The sequence below is a fragment of the Nansenia antarctica genome (genome assembly GCF_963989245.1).
Source record: "Nansenia antarctica genome assembly, chromosome: 1".
NCBI lineage: Eukaryota > Metazoa > Chordata > Actinopteri > Argentiniformes > Microstomatidae > Nansenia > Nansenia antarctica.
Genome location: NC_137674.1, coordinates 75,976,309 through 75,997,665, shown reverse-complemented (window position 1 = coordinate 75,997,665; position 21,357 = coordinate 75,976,309). Strand labels below are relative to the sequence as shown.

The following is a 21,357-nucleotide window of genomic DNA, read 5'->3' as shown; positions in this document are numbered from 1 at the left end:
TTGAGTGATATTTCTTGCCAAAACGTCCAAAAATATCACTAACTGTTTACGTATGTGTTTTGCAGCTATTTAATAGCCAGTGTATTGTTACACCTTCATTTAACATAAATAAATCTACTGACACCTTTTAGCAGTCTGTGTAAGGCTAAATGACATTGTAGTTACACATGAGAACTGCAGAAAAACACCAACACTGAAACCAGCATGTGTGCAACAACTGTGTGACTGTTTTATTAACACTAATATTCCTTTTCGTCACAACAACATTGATCTCACTCAGAACTTGTATTCAAAGGAAGCGAAGAGAAACAAAAACAAAACACCCTTTTTTTTTCAGGTCAAATTTCAAAATGCCATTCACTTTTAGTTCTCTTTGCTCTGCCCCCCCTTACCAAAGTGCCCAGGCTTAGAGTGAGTTACAGTAGAACCAGAAGTCTGTTGCCTTTGGACGTCAGTGCCTCACTGCAGCCAATTGCAGCCTTCTGACGAGGCGGGACATTACTGGCTGTAGCTGGAGGAAGGTGAAGTATTTTTTTCAGTTTACATGAAATTTTAATTTGGGACTGTTAGGTTTCACTGCAAAATTGGCCTTAACTTCTTCTGGCTATCTCCTCTTCTTTTTACTTTTTTTTGTCAACTTTTTTTGTCGTCCCCCCCAAAAAAAAAATCTTTGGAGATCAAGTATTTATTATTTATATTGATTAAAAACGACAAGAAGTGTGACATTTAAATTGGGAAGTGGGGAGAGGTGTCTCTGTTGTTCATGTTGGATACAGCGGCTGGCCAGTGTCAGCAGTGCAGGTTACCTTTTGTTTTTGGGTCACACCACCAGCCAACGTTGCCTGTCTCTTCAGCTCAATGCTCATGTAGCTCACCCTTCCCTCTCCGTGTCCGTGTGCAGCCCCTTTCTGGTTCACAATGCAGGGGAATCTCTCCTCTGGAGCTGCTGCTTTCTCCTTGGCACCTGGGCTGTACTGGGCTATGCTGGGCTGGGATGTGCTGTGCTGGGCTGAACTGAGAGGTTGCATGCTGGCTGTGATATACCCTACTCCCACGTCCCACCAACCACCTATCTGCTACTGACCCTGCTATTCATAGCTTGGCCTATCTGTCACCACCTCTACCCTGATGCCAGCGTCCTCCTGTCCTTACTGTTTAGCTCAAACGTAGCTGCTCCCTCCCTGGTCCCTGTCCTGTCCTTACCTCACCCCACACCTCTGTCCTTAGGCCTTCATTCCCATTGTCCTGTGTCTCCCTCCCTCCCTCTCAGCCTTACTGAGACTTGGCTTAGTGGTGATGCAGCACTGCTCTGGCTTGGCGTTACAGGTTTTTGTAGGTGCCAGATACTGTAGAAATGTTCTGCTCGTTTTTCGTTCTGGAGTTTGTAAAACTGTCTTGGACATCCATAATTCATCTCTGCTTTTACTTTGCTGATGTGGTCTCCCTTTTATTTATTTCTAATTGATGTAAGTTGTTATTGATCCCCTTTTTAGAAAGTCTGACATGAGCATGAATTATTAGTGATGTTGTCCAAGGTGAATTATTAGAGATGTTGTCAAAGGTCAATGTTCTTTCTTGCCTTTCAGTCAGTTTTTGGGAAACAGTCTTTCAAAGAAAATAAATCCCAAATGAGCAGCCACGCCATTGGCAGGCATGTCCTAGGGAGGTCATCATAACCTGGTGCACGCCATAGGAGTCTAAATTCACTTTTAAGTGGGTAATTGCAGTTGGAGCCTTCGTAGGTGTCGAGCCATTAGAGAGGGAAAAATATTGCTTTCGCTCAGTTTCACCTAGCCAATCTGTAGGAATTCCCTTCCACACCTTCCCAGGCCAACCACTCCCCCACCCACTGGCCACTGGCCACTCTGTTGGAGGGGGTCACGCTCTGCACAGCATCTGCATGAGTTTCAATTGAATATGCTTCTCTTTTTTGTACAAACTCCACTAAGTTCCATTCATCCCGTACAGAGAAGCACATAACCATTAACAGCACCAAACACACCTCATAGCAGCATACAATACCTCAGCAATACAAAGTACTCCACAAAAATCGTTATGAAATGTTCTTCCCTTTTTGTTTCACAAATATCCTGGAAAAATGCACAAAGTGAAATGCTTTTTGTTGATTGGATGCAAGTTGTGTTGCTATTAATGAACTTAACTTGCATTTTAGCTCGGCCCCACAGGCGTCGTGGTGGGTTGTGTGACTGTGTCTGTCTGTCAGTAGTGAAGACTTTTAGTCCCAGGGGCTCTTAACCCGTCAAAAATCACCCAGGTTGTCCAGTAGGTCGGTCCAACTTTAAGACTTCTTATTTCTTTGAATTTCCTTTTGTTTTTAATTTTTTGCTCCTTTTTTTCTTTTGTATTGTATTGCAAATACATTTTCGGTAACACTTGACATTCAGTTGACCCTATACCAGTGAATCAACACTGTAATTACACTAGTAACAACATTGTATTAACATGTTGTCATAGTAATTACATAAATTACTATGCAATTACAAAGCAATACTGTACTAATAATAATATACTATACTAATGATATATGGAACAGCATGATAATACAACATTGTTACAGAACTAAAGGGGCAACTTAATGTAAAGAGTGACCATATTTTCTATGTCTCTGAAAAGTTATGTCTCTGAAACTTTTAAATGTAATGTTTGTTGTTGTTGTGGAACACAGTGTATTAGTGAATGAAGGGTGGGGTTAGGCCTTCAGGTATTAGTGAAATGAAGGGGTGGGGTTAGGGCTCAGGCTTGGGTTAGGATGGAACATGAGGCCATGGCAGTGCGCCCGGAGGCGGAGGCACGGCTCTCCTAGTGACTCTGAACCCCACTGTCTTGCAAACAAGACGACTGCATGTGTAACATCATTAAGTTTAATTTTCAGAAAAAGTGTCTTCTTTTTCTATCATGACTACACTGTCATAAATCCAGTCAACTGGAAAGCCATAGCCTCCGTCTGCAGGGACTGTAATAATCACATAGGCCTAGGTTTGGTGATTTGCAGCTACTTTGACCTTTTTAGCAGACCTTGATTTATTATTAAATACTTGCCGCAATAGGTGTAAGTGTATACCGCTATCTTTACCCAAATCTTAATCATCCAGAATCACTAGAACCTAATCATTGACATAAATTGAATGGATATACTAAAATTGTACACACTGCCCTAAACATATTTGTATTCATAATTCACAACAAAGCCATTACAGATGGCATAGCCATTCACTAGCTTTAACTTTATCCAAAGTATGTGTTCCTCTTTTTGTGTCTGTAGGGCAACTAAACCTCAGCGTAATTATGCACAAAAACTTTCTACCTTTTGTCCAACATGTCCCCTTTGAATATTGAGTTGCAATGCATTTCGTTAACCAGGCTATTATGCACAAACAGAGCAGCTGCCGACTCAAATTTCAAACAGGCTCCTGAATCTCTGCCCTTCAAGGCACTGGCAGCCATGTTGGTGATTTCAGCTGTCTTTACTGGCCCGGCTGTCTGTTTCTGTTGGGCATGGATGGGCTTCTGTTGGAGAAGGCTTTCTCATGACCACCTGGTACTGCTGAGCCCTTCAGGGTTGTCAGATGAACTGCACTGTCTGCAGGTATAATCGTATCAAATTATCAAAAAGTGAAACCAATGCAATGGGAGAAACTAGGCAATGCTTTAACTTTAAAAGTTAAAACCGCACATACCTAAAAGAATATACTCGAGGTATTGGAAGTGAACTAGTAAGGTTTGACATCTCTCTTCAGGAGCCTGCAAGAGAAGGAGGACTATGTTGTGCTGCATAATTGTATCGATAAGATACCCCGAAGAAGAAATCAGATATTCAATTTCATAGTGTAGTAGGCCCACTTTGTAATAAATAGGATACATTGGCTTCAGGATTAGTGCTTTATTTGGGTTTTGGTCTGCACCAGGCTTTAGACATGGCACAATACTTCCTTTTAGTGTTTTTAAAAGCATCTGCTCATCGTTTACAATCAGGCAAGTACAGTAAACACGTTACGTAGGACTAGGAATTAAACCACAGGGGATGAGAGGTGTTTTACATGTTCCTTGTAATAATGGTCTCTTGGTGTGGTCAGACAACATTCTCATTTGATAGATGAAGCTTCCTGATTCCATCATTGGATAAAGTGATGCAGAGATGCTGGTCGTTTCTCTCCCTGATGCCCCTGGGTTTTCTCCTCTATGAAACCTGGCTGCGTTTTAAACAAACAAACAGTCTTCCCTGTTTAGACTAAGAGGCTAATGGGGCCGTGCTGGAAGGAGGGGGGGAGGGAGAGAGAGAGGGAGAGGGGGAGAGACTTTAGCCTTCTGCTCCACAGTATAGGCCAAAAGCAGAGGGAGGGATTTAATTGACCTCCTCCGCGTTTTCTATTCTTGTGTTATTACATAGGCCTAGTTGTCGTTATTTTCATAATACCCAAAGTAAAGCAACTCTTTTTAGATTAGAAAAAAAAAGAGGCTAGATTCCCTCTCTCCGTCTCAGGAGAGACAGCGGGGCATAAACGGGCAGTTGTTTGAAATGTACACAAGGCACTGATGGGACGATTTACTCAGGTATATTTGCCAATGTACAGTAGTCTACAGAAAGCTTTTAGGCCATATAATTTAGTCAGTAGGAGGGCCCAAAGTAAGAGCAATGGACCTTTTCAAAGCTGGAGGGGTTTGGAGTGGATTTGTTTGAGGACTTTGTTTCTCTGGTTTCTGAGAGTGTTTTTAAGTGTGTGTAAGAGGGGCTCAAAGTAGCTGCAAATCATTCACTGTGGTTCCAAATGTAGTGGTCTCTTACTTGTTTTGTCATGAATGTCACTCTTTTACAAATCTGCATGATCAGCACACCATGATATGTGTTTTTTATTTTTCAAAGGAAAGCATCCAATTTAGATTCATTCAACCTTTAAAAAAAAAAGTCCCTCAGCGTTTCAAAACTGTTATCATTTCTTTCGATTTGATTTTCATTTTGTATGACATGGTTGTGAAAATGGAACTTGTTATTGTGCGTCCTGTGTACTGTGGGATCTGCATGTGGGGTCTGCAGGGACCTTACAGTCGGGGTGGTGGGGACACACCTTTGGTGTCACGGAAAACAAAATATCCCTCTTGCTTGATCCCAATCAAACTCAATTATTCCTCTCTCTAAGTTAGTTTCTCGTCCATTATCTGTCTGGTGAATTGGATGTTTCCCCCCTGTAATCAAGTGAAATACTTTTCTACTGCATATCTGCATGAGCACTTGGATTTGGGAATTAGCTACGTGTCTTGATTTGGGTCATTTGGGCTTTGCAGAATAATTGTCCCGGAGTTCCACAGAGAGAAGCACAATGCTGTACGTTTGGAAAGCATTCTTGTAGAGCAGATCACAACAGTGGGACACACCCCTTTTCCATGTATTCTATTTCCAATGAATCCAAGTCAGTGTAGCCATAAAAAATAATTAAACAAAGCATACTTTCTATGTATTTCAGCCCCTCTCATCATCTTCAGAATCATCTCTTCAGGCTACATCTTAACTGTCCCTCCTAAAGACCTCCTCATCCCCACTAACCCCCTGTACAGTTTCTCTACTGTAACATACATTTTTTAAATTATTCCTTCTCCTACCATTATGACTGCCAATGGCCCCTGGTCCTAGCATAGATTTATTTTTTCTTATGATGACTGATGGATAGATGATTCACTTACTTAGACAAATGTATTTGTTGTTTTGGATAAAGGGTCTGCTAAATGTTTAAATTATAAATATAAGCCTGTCCTTGTCACAAGTACAGTCATGATATCCTTTGTATCCATTACAAAGCAAAATATTGTGTTATATTTCTGCACTCAATTATTGTTCCTACGCTGCAGAGTATTTGGAATGGGAAAAGTGAGGGGGCATGTGGGAGGAATATTGAATGACTGGAACTTGTTCATAGACAATACACAACATTGGCATGAAGATATTCTTATGAGTCACAGACATCTGGCTAGCATTCCTTTTACCAATAGATAGCCAACTGATTTAATGGTCCTAAGGGCTTTCCTCTTCTGAAATAAGTGTTTGACTACCTAAGCTCAGCTCTTATGTTGCTTGCTTTTCATCAACAATATGGCTTCCTCACCTAGTGTAGAAAGTGAAAGAACTTTTCTATAGTTATAGCTAAGTCAAATATGCAGGTTTAGGCTACATAAAACATAAAACATTAAACCTCTCAATAGCCAGCTGCTCTATTATCTTGCATGCTCAGACTTAAAGAGATATTTTATATATTTAGCTACAGGATATGTTGTATATTTTCAGCCACAAGTTCTAAAAAAACACAAAGGGGCAAAAGCTTATTTTGCAAAAGTGTGTTGGCCTTAAACTGAGGCCTGTGTGGTCTAATGAGATAATACACATTTCACATTAGATAATGAACCATACAGTCAACGCTTAAGCCAAAATGACAAAAGTCCTGTAGCATCTCTTTGAGCTCATGCCAAAGGCCTCCAAGGCTGCTATCACCACCTTACTATTAGCAATTACCAGCAGATAATATATCTTATATATCATATCTTTTCAGATAAATATGACCTCGCCCCTATACCTGTCTTATTACACAGGTACCTGAAACTTATTTTTCCGCTATATAACCCCAAGTTATTGTTGCCTAATTATTCAGTGAGACAAATGCTACAACTGCCATCCATCTAGTTAGCCATCTGCAGTCCACTTCCTTCCTGCACCGGCTACCATGCACCATCTTCACTTTACCTGCTTTGAGGTACAATGTACCGTATCTTGCATCCAGTACCTGATAACTATATGTGACGGCGGCCGGTGAAAGGGGAACAAGTCAGCCACCGACCAAATGTTCAGACTTTTATTCTGAACATTTAAAATAAATTGGACCAGAAAATGTAAGCTAATTTGTGGGTTGTTAGGCTTAATTGATTTAAAATCACCTTTAAAAGAGCGTTCAAAGCACATTGTTTTACTGAACCATTGTTGAAAATCAATGACACACTCACTAGCAAGCCAACATATTGCAATGCAATGGATTCAGTGAGTTACGTTTTTCAGAATAAAAGTCTGAACATTTGGTCGGTAGCCGACTTGATCCCCCTTTCACCAGATGCCTCACATTTGCTGCCACCTCCATCCCTGACCCCTCTAATTGATAGCTGATAAGATGGTTTGGGTCTGATGAGATGGTTTGGGTCTGATAAGATGGATTGGGTCTGATAAGATGGATTGGGTCTGATAAGATGGATTGGATCTTGCTATTGGGTCAGAATATAGTTTTGAGCAGGAATAGGAAGAGAGACCCTTGATGAGAGTTCCATTTTCACAATTATCTCTTTTTTTTCAATATATTTCTTTCATTTGTTTCAGAATAAATTTAAATGTTCAGCTCTTATTGCTCATTCGCTGTCTCGTTTTTATTCCAGGAAGTTCCCTCTGAAGCAGGGAGTGTCTGCATATAAATGGTCTGCAGTTCTCTGCTTCATAGGTCAGAAGCTTGTTTATCTTGTCTCTGTGGCTACGCTCAGTCCCAACTAAATTGTTTGAACCTGTATGAAAAAAAAGCTCCAATTGGCACGCATCATCTTACACACCAGATAATCCTAATCTCTTCTGAATATTCCTCTACATGTACATATACTGGTACATCTGTTGAAAATCAACACACACGCAATCATGCCACAGAAAGATGGCACAAGAATTGGGTTACCACACATTCTCTACCAGTCTTTTTTTTTTTTTTTTTATACATTTTGAAAGATTTGCTCCGAGTATCAATTGGAAAAAAGTAGATGTTAATGTCAAAAGATTCATAGCCGGGAGAAATCTATATTTACATTTTTACACATTGTAATTTATATGACCCCTTTTACGCTTTTTTACAGTCCCAAAACACAAAGACACACACACACACACACTCTCAGCTACACTTACGCATTAAATCACTCTCATGCGCACACACACACAACATTATGATGCATTAAAAGAAAAGTGAAAATTATAATTGGATGTAAAAAAATAAATTTAAAAAAAGAAGCAAAAAAACAAAACAAAAAACAATCATGCACAAATTTCGCTGCTTGAATGGGACTGCTAGCCAATGCTGGTTGAGATGCCTTTATTTACTGTCCAATTGTATACACTGTAGATGCCACCACCGTCTCGTCTTCTATGACCATGGGAGGCCCCCGCAGTGCTTTTCCCACCTCTTCCAGCTCCACCAGGCTCTCCGCTACCTCAGCCTCCGACCAGACCTCTGCTCACACAGGCGGCGCTGCTACAGACGAAGGTGTAAGTAGCAGAGGAGCGGTGCCCGAGATGCTCGGCGCCGAGGGCGGGACTTGTGGGAGTGGCAGTGGAGGAGGCAGGGCTGGCGGCGAGAAAGCAGGAGGAGGGGCTGGATCCATAGGTGGTGGAGGAGGAGGAGGAGGAGGAGGAAGAGGGCCGACGTCCCAGGAGGCTCTGCAGCAGCAGCACCACCAGATGACCCCCTCCAAGCGTCGGACGGTGCTGAACATCTCGCCCCCTCCGGAGGACCTGTTCGACGACAGCCGCATGTCCTGCCACGAGGAGCTGCTCCAGGACTCGGAGCAGAGCAGCAGCATCTGGATGGACGACTCGGCCTCCAACTTCAGCCTGGTCAGCTCCAGCTCCTACAACGACAACACAGAGGTCCCCCGCAAGTCTCGCAAGCGCACCCCTCGCCAGAGGCCGGGTCCCAAGCCTGTGTCGGCGGAGGAGGCCAGCATGGACGTGTTCGACGCAGACAGCGCCAAGGGACCCCACTTCGTCCTCTCGCAACTGAACCAAGACAGCAAGTCGTGCCCCAAAGGGAGGTGGGTGTCACTGGTCGTCTCTCTTTTATAGTGAAATATATTCCACCTCAGTCTACTGTTATATACTTCCTTCTAGTCTCATCAACTTTTACTTCTCTCTTTGAGGTTTGGTATTAAGTTTCATTTCTCTGTTGGATCTTTTTCTGGCACAGTGACATTTAAGACTGGTAGGATGTTTGACAAATCGACAACATTGATGTATTATTCTGGTAGGCTTTAGTCCTCAGTCAAACCCACCACACAGTATCTGTTTATAGAACTGGCATCAATATCCCCCCCGCTTTGTAGTAAGTGCTATCTGAGATCCAGACCAAAACTATTCAACTCATCGCTAGCCTGATAGTCTCGTGAGATTATTCCATACGTACCCCCATTGTTAGAAGAAGTGTGAGGAAATACGAACACTATACCACAAATGGAAATCACCGGCTCAACTTTTCCCTTCACGCTTTAAGAAGAGCGGTGAGATCAGAGGACAGGGAGGGGCAGGATACCACAGCACAAACAATGGTCAGCCATGGTGAATCACACTGAGCCTCTTTGAAAAGCCTTGAAAAAGCAGAGCGGATTAAATAAACAGATAAGTCTGAATGCCCTTAGAGGTTTGGATGGACTCTTGCCTCTGTGATAGAGGGGCCTCCGAAAACTCTGGACTGCTGGGTTAGTGTCACAGAGGAAACCATGGCAACTAGAGAGGGATTTCTCGCTATTGCTCCTGCTGCTCTCTACCTCAAATAGCACCCTATGCTCCACACACACACACACACACAAACAGATACACACAGACACACACAGACACACACACACACACACACACACACACACACTTTCGCTCTCTCAGAAATGTCCTGGTGGGGGTCACGTCTTGGCTGGAACTTTGATAGTAAGTGGACAGCCTCCAAGTGCTGTCGAGCCCTCTTCCACAGAGAGAGGAAGCGTGGTGCCAGGAGTGGGACTGATCTTAGAGGAATGAATACCAGTGAGAGAGGGGGGGGGGGGCGGTGGGGCTACTGCCACTCAAGGCCAGACTGGCCAGTACAAGCCACTCAGCCCCAGTGCTCAGTACAAGACTTAAGACAGAGCAGGGGGGACAGTGCTGTGAACGAATGAAAGGAAGTCCCTACTTGTGATCTAGTGTACGGTAGTACGTTAGGTGCCATGTTGTGCCCTTGTAGGGACACGATTCAACAGCATTACTGCCACAAATAATGAACATCCAGATCCAATGCAAGTTTTTAGGTAAAAAAATAATAAAAATCAGGCCAATAACTACCAAGCCTGTCTTGCAGTTCATCAGATGCACCCCAAACAACCAATCACAAAGGCGGGGCCCTTTCGTGTCAGTTCCCTCAGAAGAGCGAGGGGAGGGATCTGAAGATCCTGATCCAGCCCGAGACCCAGCACCGCGCCCGCTACCTGACCGAGGGCAGCCGGGGCTCCGTGAAGGACCGCACTCAGCAGGGCTTCCCCACCATCAAGGTAAGCCACCAACCAACAACCGGGTGGGGCCAGGGGGGGCGGGGCCAGGGTCAGGGGCTTGTGTGGACTTGACGTCCGGGGGCCTCTGGCTTTGTTTGTGGACAGTGTCCATCGTCCATCGTCCGCAGAGACCTCTATTTTGACTTGACCCATTGTCAGAAGAACACCCTTATCTGTCCTTGGGCAAACCCCCACCCCTCCCCCATCAACTCGCTCCTCACTCATTGTTGCAACACACCTCTTTATTAAGTAAACATGCGTCAGTGGTTCTGTGATTGTTTCATTTCAGCATCAGGCTTTGTAGAGACTTGTATGACAGGTGATGATCATGATCAACCCCCCCCCCCGGGTGTGTTCTTGTTCTGTCAAATCAGATTTTATAACCAGCTCTTACAACAGATCTTGGGAGGCAGCGTATGTATACTCTACCCAACAACAAGGTTTGCTTGTCTACTGAGAAAGGTTGCTGTGCTGCAAATAACGACTTATTCTCTTGTTTGCATTTCTCAGTTCTATCTCTATATCAAACACGGTCAACACAGTGTTTGATAGCATAGATATACAGTATATCTATATATTTCTAGCATAGAATATTGCAACCTATGACGCATTGCGTACCCCTCAGATGGCTTAAACATTTTACCAAGCAGAATGTTATCAAATACAGTCATTATTACCCCTGTCTATTACTGATTGACATACTTTAACTACTCTTAGCTCGGGACATACTTAACTCCATAACTACACTTGCTCAGCACATTCAATATTTGAGAGATCCCTTCCCACGTCCAGAAATAAGGTGCTGCTGAGCAGATGGGCTATTTTCATGATGTGAGTGTCCTTTGTGCTTCCTCCCCCTCCTCAGCTGGAAGGCGTGAACGAGGCGGTGGTGCTGCAGGTGTTTGTGGGTAACGACGCAGGGCGTGTGAAGCCACACGGCTTCTACCAAGCATGTCGGGTGACCGGTCGAAATACCACGGCCTGCAAGGAGGTGGACATCGAGGGCACAACCGTCATCGAAGTGTCCCTGGAACCCAGCAACAACATGACTCTAGCGTATGTATATCTACGTGTCTATACCTGTATATGAACTCACAAAGACGTTACTATCCCTCCAAGTCCTCCTCTGGGAGCCTTTTTTTCCATCGGGTTAGGGGTTTGGAGGGTTTGGAGGGTGGGTCTGCGCACAGCAGGCCCGCCAGGCAGACAGCTGAAACCTCTCCCTCTCCTCTACCCCCCCCTGTAGAGTCTCTCTACTGTAAATATTATTTTTTATTATTTTTTTAATAATAATTATTCGTTCCTCTAGCATTTTGGACTGCCTCTGGTCCAAGCATAGATTACTTTGTCTTTCTTTTTTTTGCGATGGCTGATGGATAGATGATTCATTTACTTAGACAAATGTATTTGTTGTATGTTTGTTGTATGTTTGTTGTATTTGTTGTATGTGCTTTGGATAAAGGCGTCTGCTTAAATGCCAAACATGTTAAATGTGAATGTGTCTCTGCAGGGTGGACTGCGTGGGGATTCTGAAGCTCCGGAACGCAGACGTGGAGGCGCGCATAGGGGTGGCCGGCTCCAAGAAGAAGAGCACGCGTGCCCGGCTGGTGTTCCGGGTCAACATCCCCCGGCCCGACGGCTCGCTGCTCACGTTACAGACCCCGTCATCCCCAATCCTGTGCAGTGAGTGGCTTACTCTGGGTTATTCATAGCGTCTGCCCACCAGGCTTCTCCCAGGGAACCCCAGTGATCTGCTGCACTGACACATATCACAACTACGGGATTAAGGAGAGGGATATGGTTCATTAATGCTGGATCCTACTTTTAGCATTGTGACTACCAATGGCCCCTGGTCCTAGCATAGATTTATTTTTCTTATGATGACTGATGGATAGATGATTCACTTACTTAGACAAATGTATTTGTTGTAAGTAGTAGTAGTAGTAGTAGTAGTAGTAGTAGTAGTAGTAGTAGTAGTAGAATAAGTTTATTTCAGTCATAGAAAAAAGACAGTAAGGCATTAAATAAAACAGAAAGTCGCTTTGGATCGGATTGAATGTAAATGTAAAATGAGCTATTGTTCAAATTATTGTGTCTTCAGATTCTGTCAACATACCATATTTGACAACACATTGCAGTTCTTATTCAGAGACGATGTGTCCAAACTCCCTTCACTCTTGTGGGCCTCCAGTTGTGGGCATAGGGCGTGGTCGGTTGGTTGCAGAGTGGCGAAAACAGGAAAGACTGCTCAGGGGCATACGTTTATTTGTCGTGGATTTAGGAGACCTGCTCCTGAGTGAGAAAGAAAGAAAGACGGAAAGAAAAGAGGTGTGGACTTCCATTGTTTGAAGAGAGCCAGTGTGCAATATTTATCGAGCAGAATATCGAGCCAGTATATATTTTTTAAAAAGGGAATCTCTCTTGGTATCTCTCCGTCCGTGTGTGTTGAGCTCTGTAACGGTGGGGAGGGAGGCCTGTGAAAGCTGGAGGAGGGAGGAGGAGTTGTGGGAGGAGGAGTGGTGGGAGGAGTCTGGGCTTGTTTATATCAACTTTTGGCATGTCTACTCTGAGAAAGAGGGGCACAGCAGAGGTAGTATCAAGACTCTACCTCAATTCGTTTTACTTGATAATGAACAGATACTGGGGGAATAAACCACACACACACACACACACTTACTTTTTATTTGGCCGACTCACATTCTTCCCGGCAATGCAATTAAAGCACAATTACCATCTCCCCAAGATTACATGTGCGCCTTCCAGGAAATCACAAGGTAGCCTTGAGCAACTGGTTTAAGCTGTTTTGTTGGCACCCACCGGTTCCTCTCCGAATTGATGCCAGCAGTTCTGGGGGTAGAGAGAGAGGGTCGGTCCGGCAGAACTCAGTGAACTGAGCTGTGTTTGTCTAAAAAAAACGCCTGTGTGCGTTTGCGTCCTGTCTACAGCCCAGCCGGCGGGGGTGCCTGAGATCCTGAAGAAGTCACTACACAGCTGCTCGGTGAGGGGGGGCGAGGAGGTCTTCATCATCGGCAAGAACTTCCTCAAGGACACCAAAGTCATATTTCAGGAAAACGTATCAGGTATATTATATCGTGTTTATTTATTCGTTGGAAGTCCGGCTTCTGTCCTGCTTACATCATCGTAGAGCTCGTGTTTATCGCTCTCCCTTAATCTAACCACCGACACTTAATTCTGTTTTCCCTCTAGATGAGAAGTCTTGGAAGGCAGAGGCTGATATTGACATGGAGCTGTTTCACCAGGTAAATAATGTGATTGTTCTTTTGCGCTTATTGTTTGCCCCAGATAATTAATGCCAGTGATTAAGGAGGTGATTAGATAAAAGTAGCCATTTCAGATTTGTAATGAAGGGGGGGGGCGGGGGGGTTAGATGTAATCATCTTAAATTACTGCTCACTCAAGGCTTTGAGTGGCCTCATTGTGTGGTGACCTAATTACTCCAAGCCACAGTGGTTCGACCAAGTGTGTCTCAACAGCTTTCAGAAACCTTTGCCCTTGAGAACAAAAGGGACAGAGTTAAGCATGCTAAGCTTCTGTCATAAAGTTTGTCTGAACCCTGAGGTGTTAGACATCTTTTTCCCCCTTTATTTCCTCAGCAATTCCCGTAATCACGCACGTTATGCAAATCCGTCAGACCTTTTTTTTACGAGTCAGCAAATATGGGAGGTTTGACATGACTGGACCAGTTCGGTGGTTTTCTATGACGTTTGGTAGCCGGGCCAAGTTTTACCTCCCTCGTGGCTAACTTTCTCACCTCTTCTATACACTTTGCTGACTATGCTTTTATCGCTTTCATCTTCTCCAAGTTTGCATTTGGAGATGTCAAAAGAGGCAGGCTGATGCATGACTTAGTCTTGAACGATGGTTCTGAGAACCGGCCCGCTGTACATTCTGGCCTGCTAAGTGGATTAGTCTGGAACAAGTCTCTCTTCATTTTCTCCTCAGAATCACCTGATAGTGAAGGTTCCTCCGTACCAGAACCCGGCCATCAGCTCTGCTGTGTGTGTGGGGATCTACGTGGTGACCAACGCGGGGCGCTCCCACGACGTGCAGCCGTTCACCTACACTCCAGAACCAGGTCTGTGGACCTGAAGTCCACACAGTCTCTCCTCTCTCTCTCTCTCACCCTCTCTCTCTCTCTCTCTCTCTCTCTCTCTCTCTCTCTCTCTCTCTCTCTCTCTCTCTCTCTCTCTCTCTCTCTCTCTCTCTCTCTCTCTTCTCTCTACTACAACTCAGACCTCTAACTAGATGAGTTAAGAGAGGAATCCTCTAGCCTGCTATGAATACCCCCATTACCCTGCACAGGAAACCATGCCCACTCGTAACAGAGGCGAATTTGACCCCTCCTTTTATATGTCATCACTTGTAAGTCGTCAAAAGTGTCCTTTGGGCACTGTGGCACGCTCTGTGATCGAGGGAGCCGGACGTGTCGAGAAAGGAACTAGAAACAATGAAACAAAACGTGGAAGTTGTGGACGATCTATCTGGAGAATCACACTACCCTTTTGTTTATACACTGAACATGATACTGGGTTTGGCATTGCCCTTCCCTCAGCACATGTGCTTAAAGTGCACTTCCTCGTTGTTCTTTAATTAATTCACTATATACTGTATGATTTTTAGTTTCACAGGAAAATATTTATAAATGCAAAACACATACTGTATGTATAAACCTTGGCCAATAGGAACCATCGGTAATCCCAGGTGATTTTAGGTGCACATTACTCATTGGGTCTATATGTCTTCATGATTTTGCAGCAAAAACAGTGGATGTTTCTGTGAAGAAAGAAGTCCCGTCTCCGGGCAAGCCCTGCTCTTATGATGAACGAATGAAAGGTACCATGTTGCTCTTCGACACAAGTGTAGGACTGTGTGTGTGTGTGTGTGTGTGTGTGTGTGTGTGTGTGTGTGTGCACGTGTGGGCGTGTGTGCGTGTGGCGTGAGTGCGTGCGTGCGTGCGTGCGTGCGTGTGTGCGTGCGTGCATGTGGGTTGAGACTCCAGTATCCTTGCTGTTAGTATGACAGTATCATAACACTCTCGTCTCACCCCTGTAGTTATTGATAGTGCCTTGATGCCCCCGATGTTGCCTCTTGTGAAGAGAGAAGAGGTCACTCCAATGGAGGTCTCCAACCACCTTCAGCAAACCATGTTCAAGGTCAGAGGTCATCAGCCTTCTGGGATTACACATTGAAAATAATTCATAGTTGTGTGAGTTATCTAGAAACATGTTTTTAAGTGTAACCGTTTCCATCCTTGTTTTGTTCTGTCTCAGCAGACGTCAGATGTCAGGTGTCAGGCCGTGCAGAGCCTGGACATGAGTTCCAACCCTGACAAGCCCCAGACGTCGGTATTCACCAGCTCAGAGCCCCTGACCACCATACAGAAGCAGGACATCGCCCCCAGTGGCTCTTTCCCAGGGCCTGCAGACTCCCTGCTCCAGCAGGGCTCTCAGCAGCAGTTCCTGTTGGAGCCCAGAGAGGGGCTGGGGCAGGAGAGGCCAGGCAGCAACCCCGGGGCTGTGGGGAGGCTGTGTGGGGAGCCCCAGGCCCCCCAGCAGCACCAGCTCCCCATCTTCCCCCCAGACGAGGTGGCCCAGCTGGAGCAGGCAGTCAGACAACTGCAGGCCAAGGGCTACTGCAACCTGCCGCTGCAGGCAGAGAACACATTGGCCAAGCAGCAGCAACAACAACGACAACAACAACAAATGCAACAACAACAACAAATGCAACAACAACAACAACAACAGCAAATTCAACAGCAACAGCAGATTCAACAACAACAAATTCAACAACAGCAGCAACAGCAAATTCAGCAACAGCAGATTCAACAGCAACAGCAAATTCAACAGCAACAACAAATTCAACAACAGCAGCAAATTCAACAACAGCAGCAAATCCAGCAGCAACAGCAACAGCAGGCGCTGGAGAACCTGCAGCAGCAGCTGTTCCAGTCGCAGTGCAGCCCCATGCAATGCAGCCTATTTCAGGGCAGTTCTCGGGGTGAGAACCCTGAGCAGCAGGGTTCTCCGCAGGGCATGGTGCAGAACCGCAGTTCCCTCTTCCAGCAGGCCCAACAGCAACAGCAGCAGCAGCAGCAGAAACAGCAGCAGCAGCAGCAGCAAGCAGCACTCTTCCAGCAAGCCAACGAGCTTCTCTCCATTCAGACCAACTTTCTCCAACAACAGACATCCTCACACCCCTCTCCGCCCTTGTTCCACAACCCCAGCCCCCTGGGCGCTGAGGCACAGGACCCGCAGGGGGCGCTGTTCCAGAACACTCTGACGGTGCTGAGCGGCACCAGCCTCTCCCCTGACCAGCCTCCCTCCGCCCCCGGCCTCTTCCTCCCCCAGAGCTCCCTGCCCTCTCAGCTCACCGCCAACGGCGCCCAGCAGCAGCAGCAGCAGCAACAGCAGCTAGCCTTCCTCAACGCCATGCAGACCTCCGCTCCCGAGCCCCAGTCGGTGTTCCAGGCTCAGACGCAACTCTCCCCCATCCAGCAGGGGACCCCTATGGAGCAGCAGCAGCCCTCTCAAGCCCAGCCCCAGCCCCAGCCTCCCCAGCAGAACTCCATGTTCCAAAACATGTCCCCTCACACGCCCAGCAACAGCCTCTCGCCGAGCCAGCAGCAGCAGCAGGCTGGCCTACTGTTCTGCGGCAACCCCCTCTCCACCCCGGAGCAGCCCCCCAGCCTCCTCTTCAGCAGCCAAGGCCAGATGCCCCCCACCATGAGCAGCAGCAACCTGGCCTCCGGGGAGCCCCAGAACCCCTCGCTGCTGTTCTCCCAGGCCAGCATGGTGACGGTCAGCCAGCAGGAGCCGACGGAGCCCATGGCCTTCCAAGACCAGAGCTCCGTGGGGAACCCAGCAGAGCCCCGGCAGCAGGGTCTCTTCCAGGAGCAGCAGCCCATGCAGCTGGTCCCCAGCTCCAACAGCGGTCCGGAGCAGCAGCAGCCCGTCGCCCTCTTCATGCCCCAATCCAACATGGCCGCCATGCAGGTGCAGGGCGGCATGGCCCCCCAGGAGCTTCCGCAGACGGGGATGTTTGCAGCGCAGAACGGGGTGGCGGGCCTGCAGACCACCACCTCCTCCCCGGTGCAGCAGCCGGGGTCTCTGTTCCAGGCGGCCGCCAGCGGGACCCTCAGCCAGCCCAGCCAGGCTCAGCAGCCTGGACTCTTCCTGTTTGGGATCCAGAACGGTAAAGATTTCAGGATTATGATGATCTCTCTCTGCCCATGTCAGTTATAAAAATCACTCAGTTTAATCAAAAGTTATCAAATGAAACATTTATGAAGCGGTGTTTATTGCAGATGTCTTTTCATTTTGATTTTTTTTTTATGGCAAATTGGAATTGATTTATTTGTTTTCAAACCACAGGGTCTAACCTTGAAATATCATGATGGTATTCTTTTAGAGGTTGGTCTTTGTGAGCTTTTTCAGGGCCTTAGTGAGTGACCTCCCTGCCTCCTTCTTCCCCATGCAGACTGTGGCCAGCTGATCAACACCCCTGGAACCACCCTGTCAGATCAGATCATTGCTATCAGCCAGTCGGGCCAGAACCAGAGAGAGAGTGATGCCCAGATCCAGTCCCTGCTCAACCAGTCCCTGTCCGAGTCTGGGAACCTGCAGAACAGCATGACTGTCTCCCAGAACATGGAGAAGATCGATGACCTCCTGGTTAGCCTGCAGGAACAGGGCAACAACATGACTCGCTCCTACTAGGCCCGCTAGGGTTCTCAGGTGGGTCCCCCGACACTATCTAGCCATTTTGAAATGTTGCTCAGTTTAAAACCACTGTTCTGCTGTTGTACAATTTGAACATTTGGGGATTATTTTACAAAGTAGGATTAACGGGATGGCCAATTTGGCTTGCAATTCTAATTTGGTTACAGAGCACTAAACCACTGTTATGAAATACCACCATGAGTTGTGAGGACACAAAAACATAATTGCTGTGCTTTTTACATCCTTTTGATGTCCTTTTAACATTTTATATTCATACCTCCTTTTAGGAGCCCAGAGGATCCCCATGTGGACAAGAATAGATGGTGTACATGTTGACACCGATTCAACGACGGGCTCCTGATCCAAGTTACATTTAGAGCTCAGCTGGCTTCTTCTCCAAGGACACTTTTCACATAGATGCTCCTGAATGGCACAGAGAGAGGTCCCAGTCATCCCTTGGACAAGGACCCAGATCTAGACTGGGGTGGGCAGGGGAACATGGACCCTGGGGGGGGGGATGAGTGACTTCTTGTATAGCTTTGTGATGTGTTTGGTAGCTAGCCCCTCCTACAGCTGTCAGTGCAACTCTCAGCTAGTCGCTTCCAGCTGTGAATGAGACATATCACAGCATGTCGGAATGTTTGGCTATCTCATTAGTTCTCAGTACAGCACTTGGCAGTGTGTTTTTCTAACGATTGTCGATGCAAGCTTGTTATAGCATTCTGTATATGCCAGGACCAGACTGTGTGGGCTTGCAACTGTTTCTAATGAATTGTTGTCCTTTTTTTATACCATATTTTAGGTAAATTAAATGGCAGAAGAAACTACACAGTTCGTGAAAATAACCCTTTTTAAGATATTTTGACATTTTGTTCCTTCCTTCAGCACTTTATGATGCTTTCCTTTGTGACCAGTTACTCTCTTAAGTCGGCCTACAGCTTTCACATTCACTAGTCAGCTATGTCTCCCCCCCATGTTTACTGTGTGTACTACATCTCTACTCCTTTATAACTCATGCATGTTGTTAAGTTGTTGACTTATATTTACTATATATTTTCTATATTGTTGGTTTCATGAAGTACCGGTATATCTCCTTGGCAGTTGGCAGCCACCATTCACCCACTACTCATTCCTGTGAATGTCTCATATTTGAATATTACAGTACACCCTGGATTTCTCTCCTTGATTGGCTTCAAAGACAATCGAGTAGGAGCTCTAGAATAGGGGAAATGTGGATCAAGAAAACAAAAAATCATCCTTTAAATCAATTATTTCCAGTGGATCATATTTACAGTTTAGATGTTGTTGTTTGTACTTTTTCATACTGGTATGTGTGTATACACACACCCGCGCGCGCGCACACACACACACACACACACACACACACACACACACACACACATGCAAACCTATATCATAACCATATAAGTGTACCATATACTAGTGTGTGTGGTTGTCCGTTTGATGTTAAAATAGTGTGTAATGTTATTTGTATTGTTCTATGGGTAAATATAGATAGCGTGTTGTTTTGTCGTGACGTCTCCATAGCAGTTGTTGTATTTGTTGGCGTCTGGCACGCACCAACTGGGCTTTAATACGTACGTAGATCAGAGAGGATATTTTCTGCCCCTGCAACACTGAGGTGGGCTTAAAGCCTGCCGCTATGTTACACAGGCAGTCCTTCGGCTTCATCTGTGTATTATTTCATTGATCAGTTAATCTTGCCATGGTGCTACATGCAGGAGTAAAGCCCATCATCGTGCATTTTATCAGTGAAAATAAAATCAGTATCAATACTTAGTTAACCACCTCAGGACTCGAGCCGAGGCCTCGAGTCAGAGCCACGTTTTACTGTGTTCTTCATGAATGGCCAGTTTTATGGCTTATATGGCTTGTTGTGTTCATATTTGTCGTTTGCGAACCTGCCATGTTATGACGGGGAGCAAGTGGTTAAAAGTGACTGGAGCAGTTTCTGTTTTGCCTCGACCGCGTAGTTTGTTGCTTGTTGAATATCTCAGTGTCAGGCGTGATGTACTGCTGCCAAACTGGTTTGTGCGTGTTTCTTTACATGTTAGTATTGGGCTGGAGAGGAGCCAACAAGGTTTAGTCTTGTTTTTGGTCTGAACCTGAGTGTTCGCATGAACAAGGGGCTGGCCTCTGTGATGACAACAAGATTATCTCAGTTGAGTGCCTCCCATCGCTCTCTCTTATTGTTGTCTAGTTAGTAGTTCGTTAGTATTTGTGTTTAACGTCATTTACCGTTTATTCACTTTAAAAAAAGAAATTTAAAACAAGCAGCTTTTCTAAAATGCAGAGTATTGAAACTCTGTTTGGTAATGTGATTGGTGGGGCCTATGGTGTGCCCCATGGCCCCCATCCCCAGTGCTTGAGCGGTGTTCTTTTAGATATTTAAAGGGACCTACTCTTGAAGAATGAACCTTGCTTTGGAGAAAAGAGCTGTCTGTGATTGGCTTTCTTCAACTCTTGTGAAATAGTAGTACTTTTATTTCCAATAGTCATGAGTATTTATGTGAATTTTTATAAGATTTACAAATATTTTATCATATCTTTTTTACTGGTGTAGTTCTAATACCTCTTTTCAAAAAAATAAATAAAAAGTATCTAATTCATTTGTGTCTTAGATATTGTCTAAATCTTTGTGCTACAAATGATGTACAAGTTTGGTTTTGGTTTAACTCCGTAATTGTATTGATACCATTTATATGGTTTGGTCCTTCCCCCACCTGTTAAGACTGTAACTGGTTGTGACCTTGTGTGATATATTTGTCTGTGAAGCATATGTTTTCGTTGTAGATGTGAGGACAAGGGTACAATCTGATGACTGAGGGAGTTGAAATGTACCATGTACACTATGAGTCACATGTACATTCCTGTGCATTGTATTCCTTCTTTGATTGATTTTGTTTCATAGGCATGGTTGAGATCAATTGTATGGTATGTTTGTCCAAAGCCTATAGTGTGTCAGACCCTTCTAATATTTAAATGGAAATGTACCCTTAACTGTCACACCATCACACTCTTGTGGAGAGCACAGGAAGCTCCTGGGCAACTATGTCAGTGGTGAACATCCCAACACTCTGTACAGAGGGTTCCAAAAAAGAATGTTTGTTACCTCAAACAGAGCAGCTTGCTTGTCTGGCCACCTGCCCTCACTCAACATTGGACCAATTAAAATGAGAAAGTACATTATTTATATATTGTTGATATACAAAGATTGATATATATTTTGGCAGCAGAATGTGGAATGTTTAGTGTGTTATCAATACACACAACAAGATTTTTA

At 45.2% G+C, this 21,357-nt stretch overlaps 1 protein-coding gene across 1 annotated transcript in view; it reads left to right on the top strand.

Moving 5' to 3' along the window:
* Positions 1–18,447, top strand: part of nfat5b (nuclear factor of activated T cells 5b) — a gene marked incomplete at its 5' end in the record, with an annotated part of 42,652 nt that extends 24,205 nt beyond the window's left edge. The window contains 12 exons of the mRNA XM_080532933.1: positions 8,148–8,835; positions 10,125–10,314; positions 11,180–11,370; positions 11,825–11,997; positions 13,260–13,394; positions 13,522–13,574; positions 14,278–14,410; positions 15,091–15,168; positions 15,388–15,488; positions 15,606–17,526; positions 17,812–18,068; positions 18,341–18,447. Of these exons, the coding sequence (XP_080389059.1) occupies positions 8,148–8,835; positions 10,125–10,314; positions 11,180–11,370; positions 11,825–11,997; positions 13,260–13,394; positions 13,522–13,574; positions 14,278–14,410; positions 15,091–15,168; positions 15,388–15,488; positions 15,606–17,526; positions 17,812–18,050 (3,902 nt within the window). The 3' untranslated portion in view covers positions 18,051–18,068; positions 18,341–18,447. The remainder of the gene's footprint in view (positions 1–8,147; positions 8,836–10,124; positions 10,315–11,179; positions 11,371–11,824; positions 11,998–13,259; positions 13,395–13,521; positions 13,575–14,277; positions 14,411–15,090; positions 15,169–15,387; positions 15,489–15,605; positions 17,527–17,811; positions 18,069–18,340) is intronic.
* Between the last annotated feature and the right edge of the window lie 2,910 nt (positions 18,448–21,357).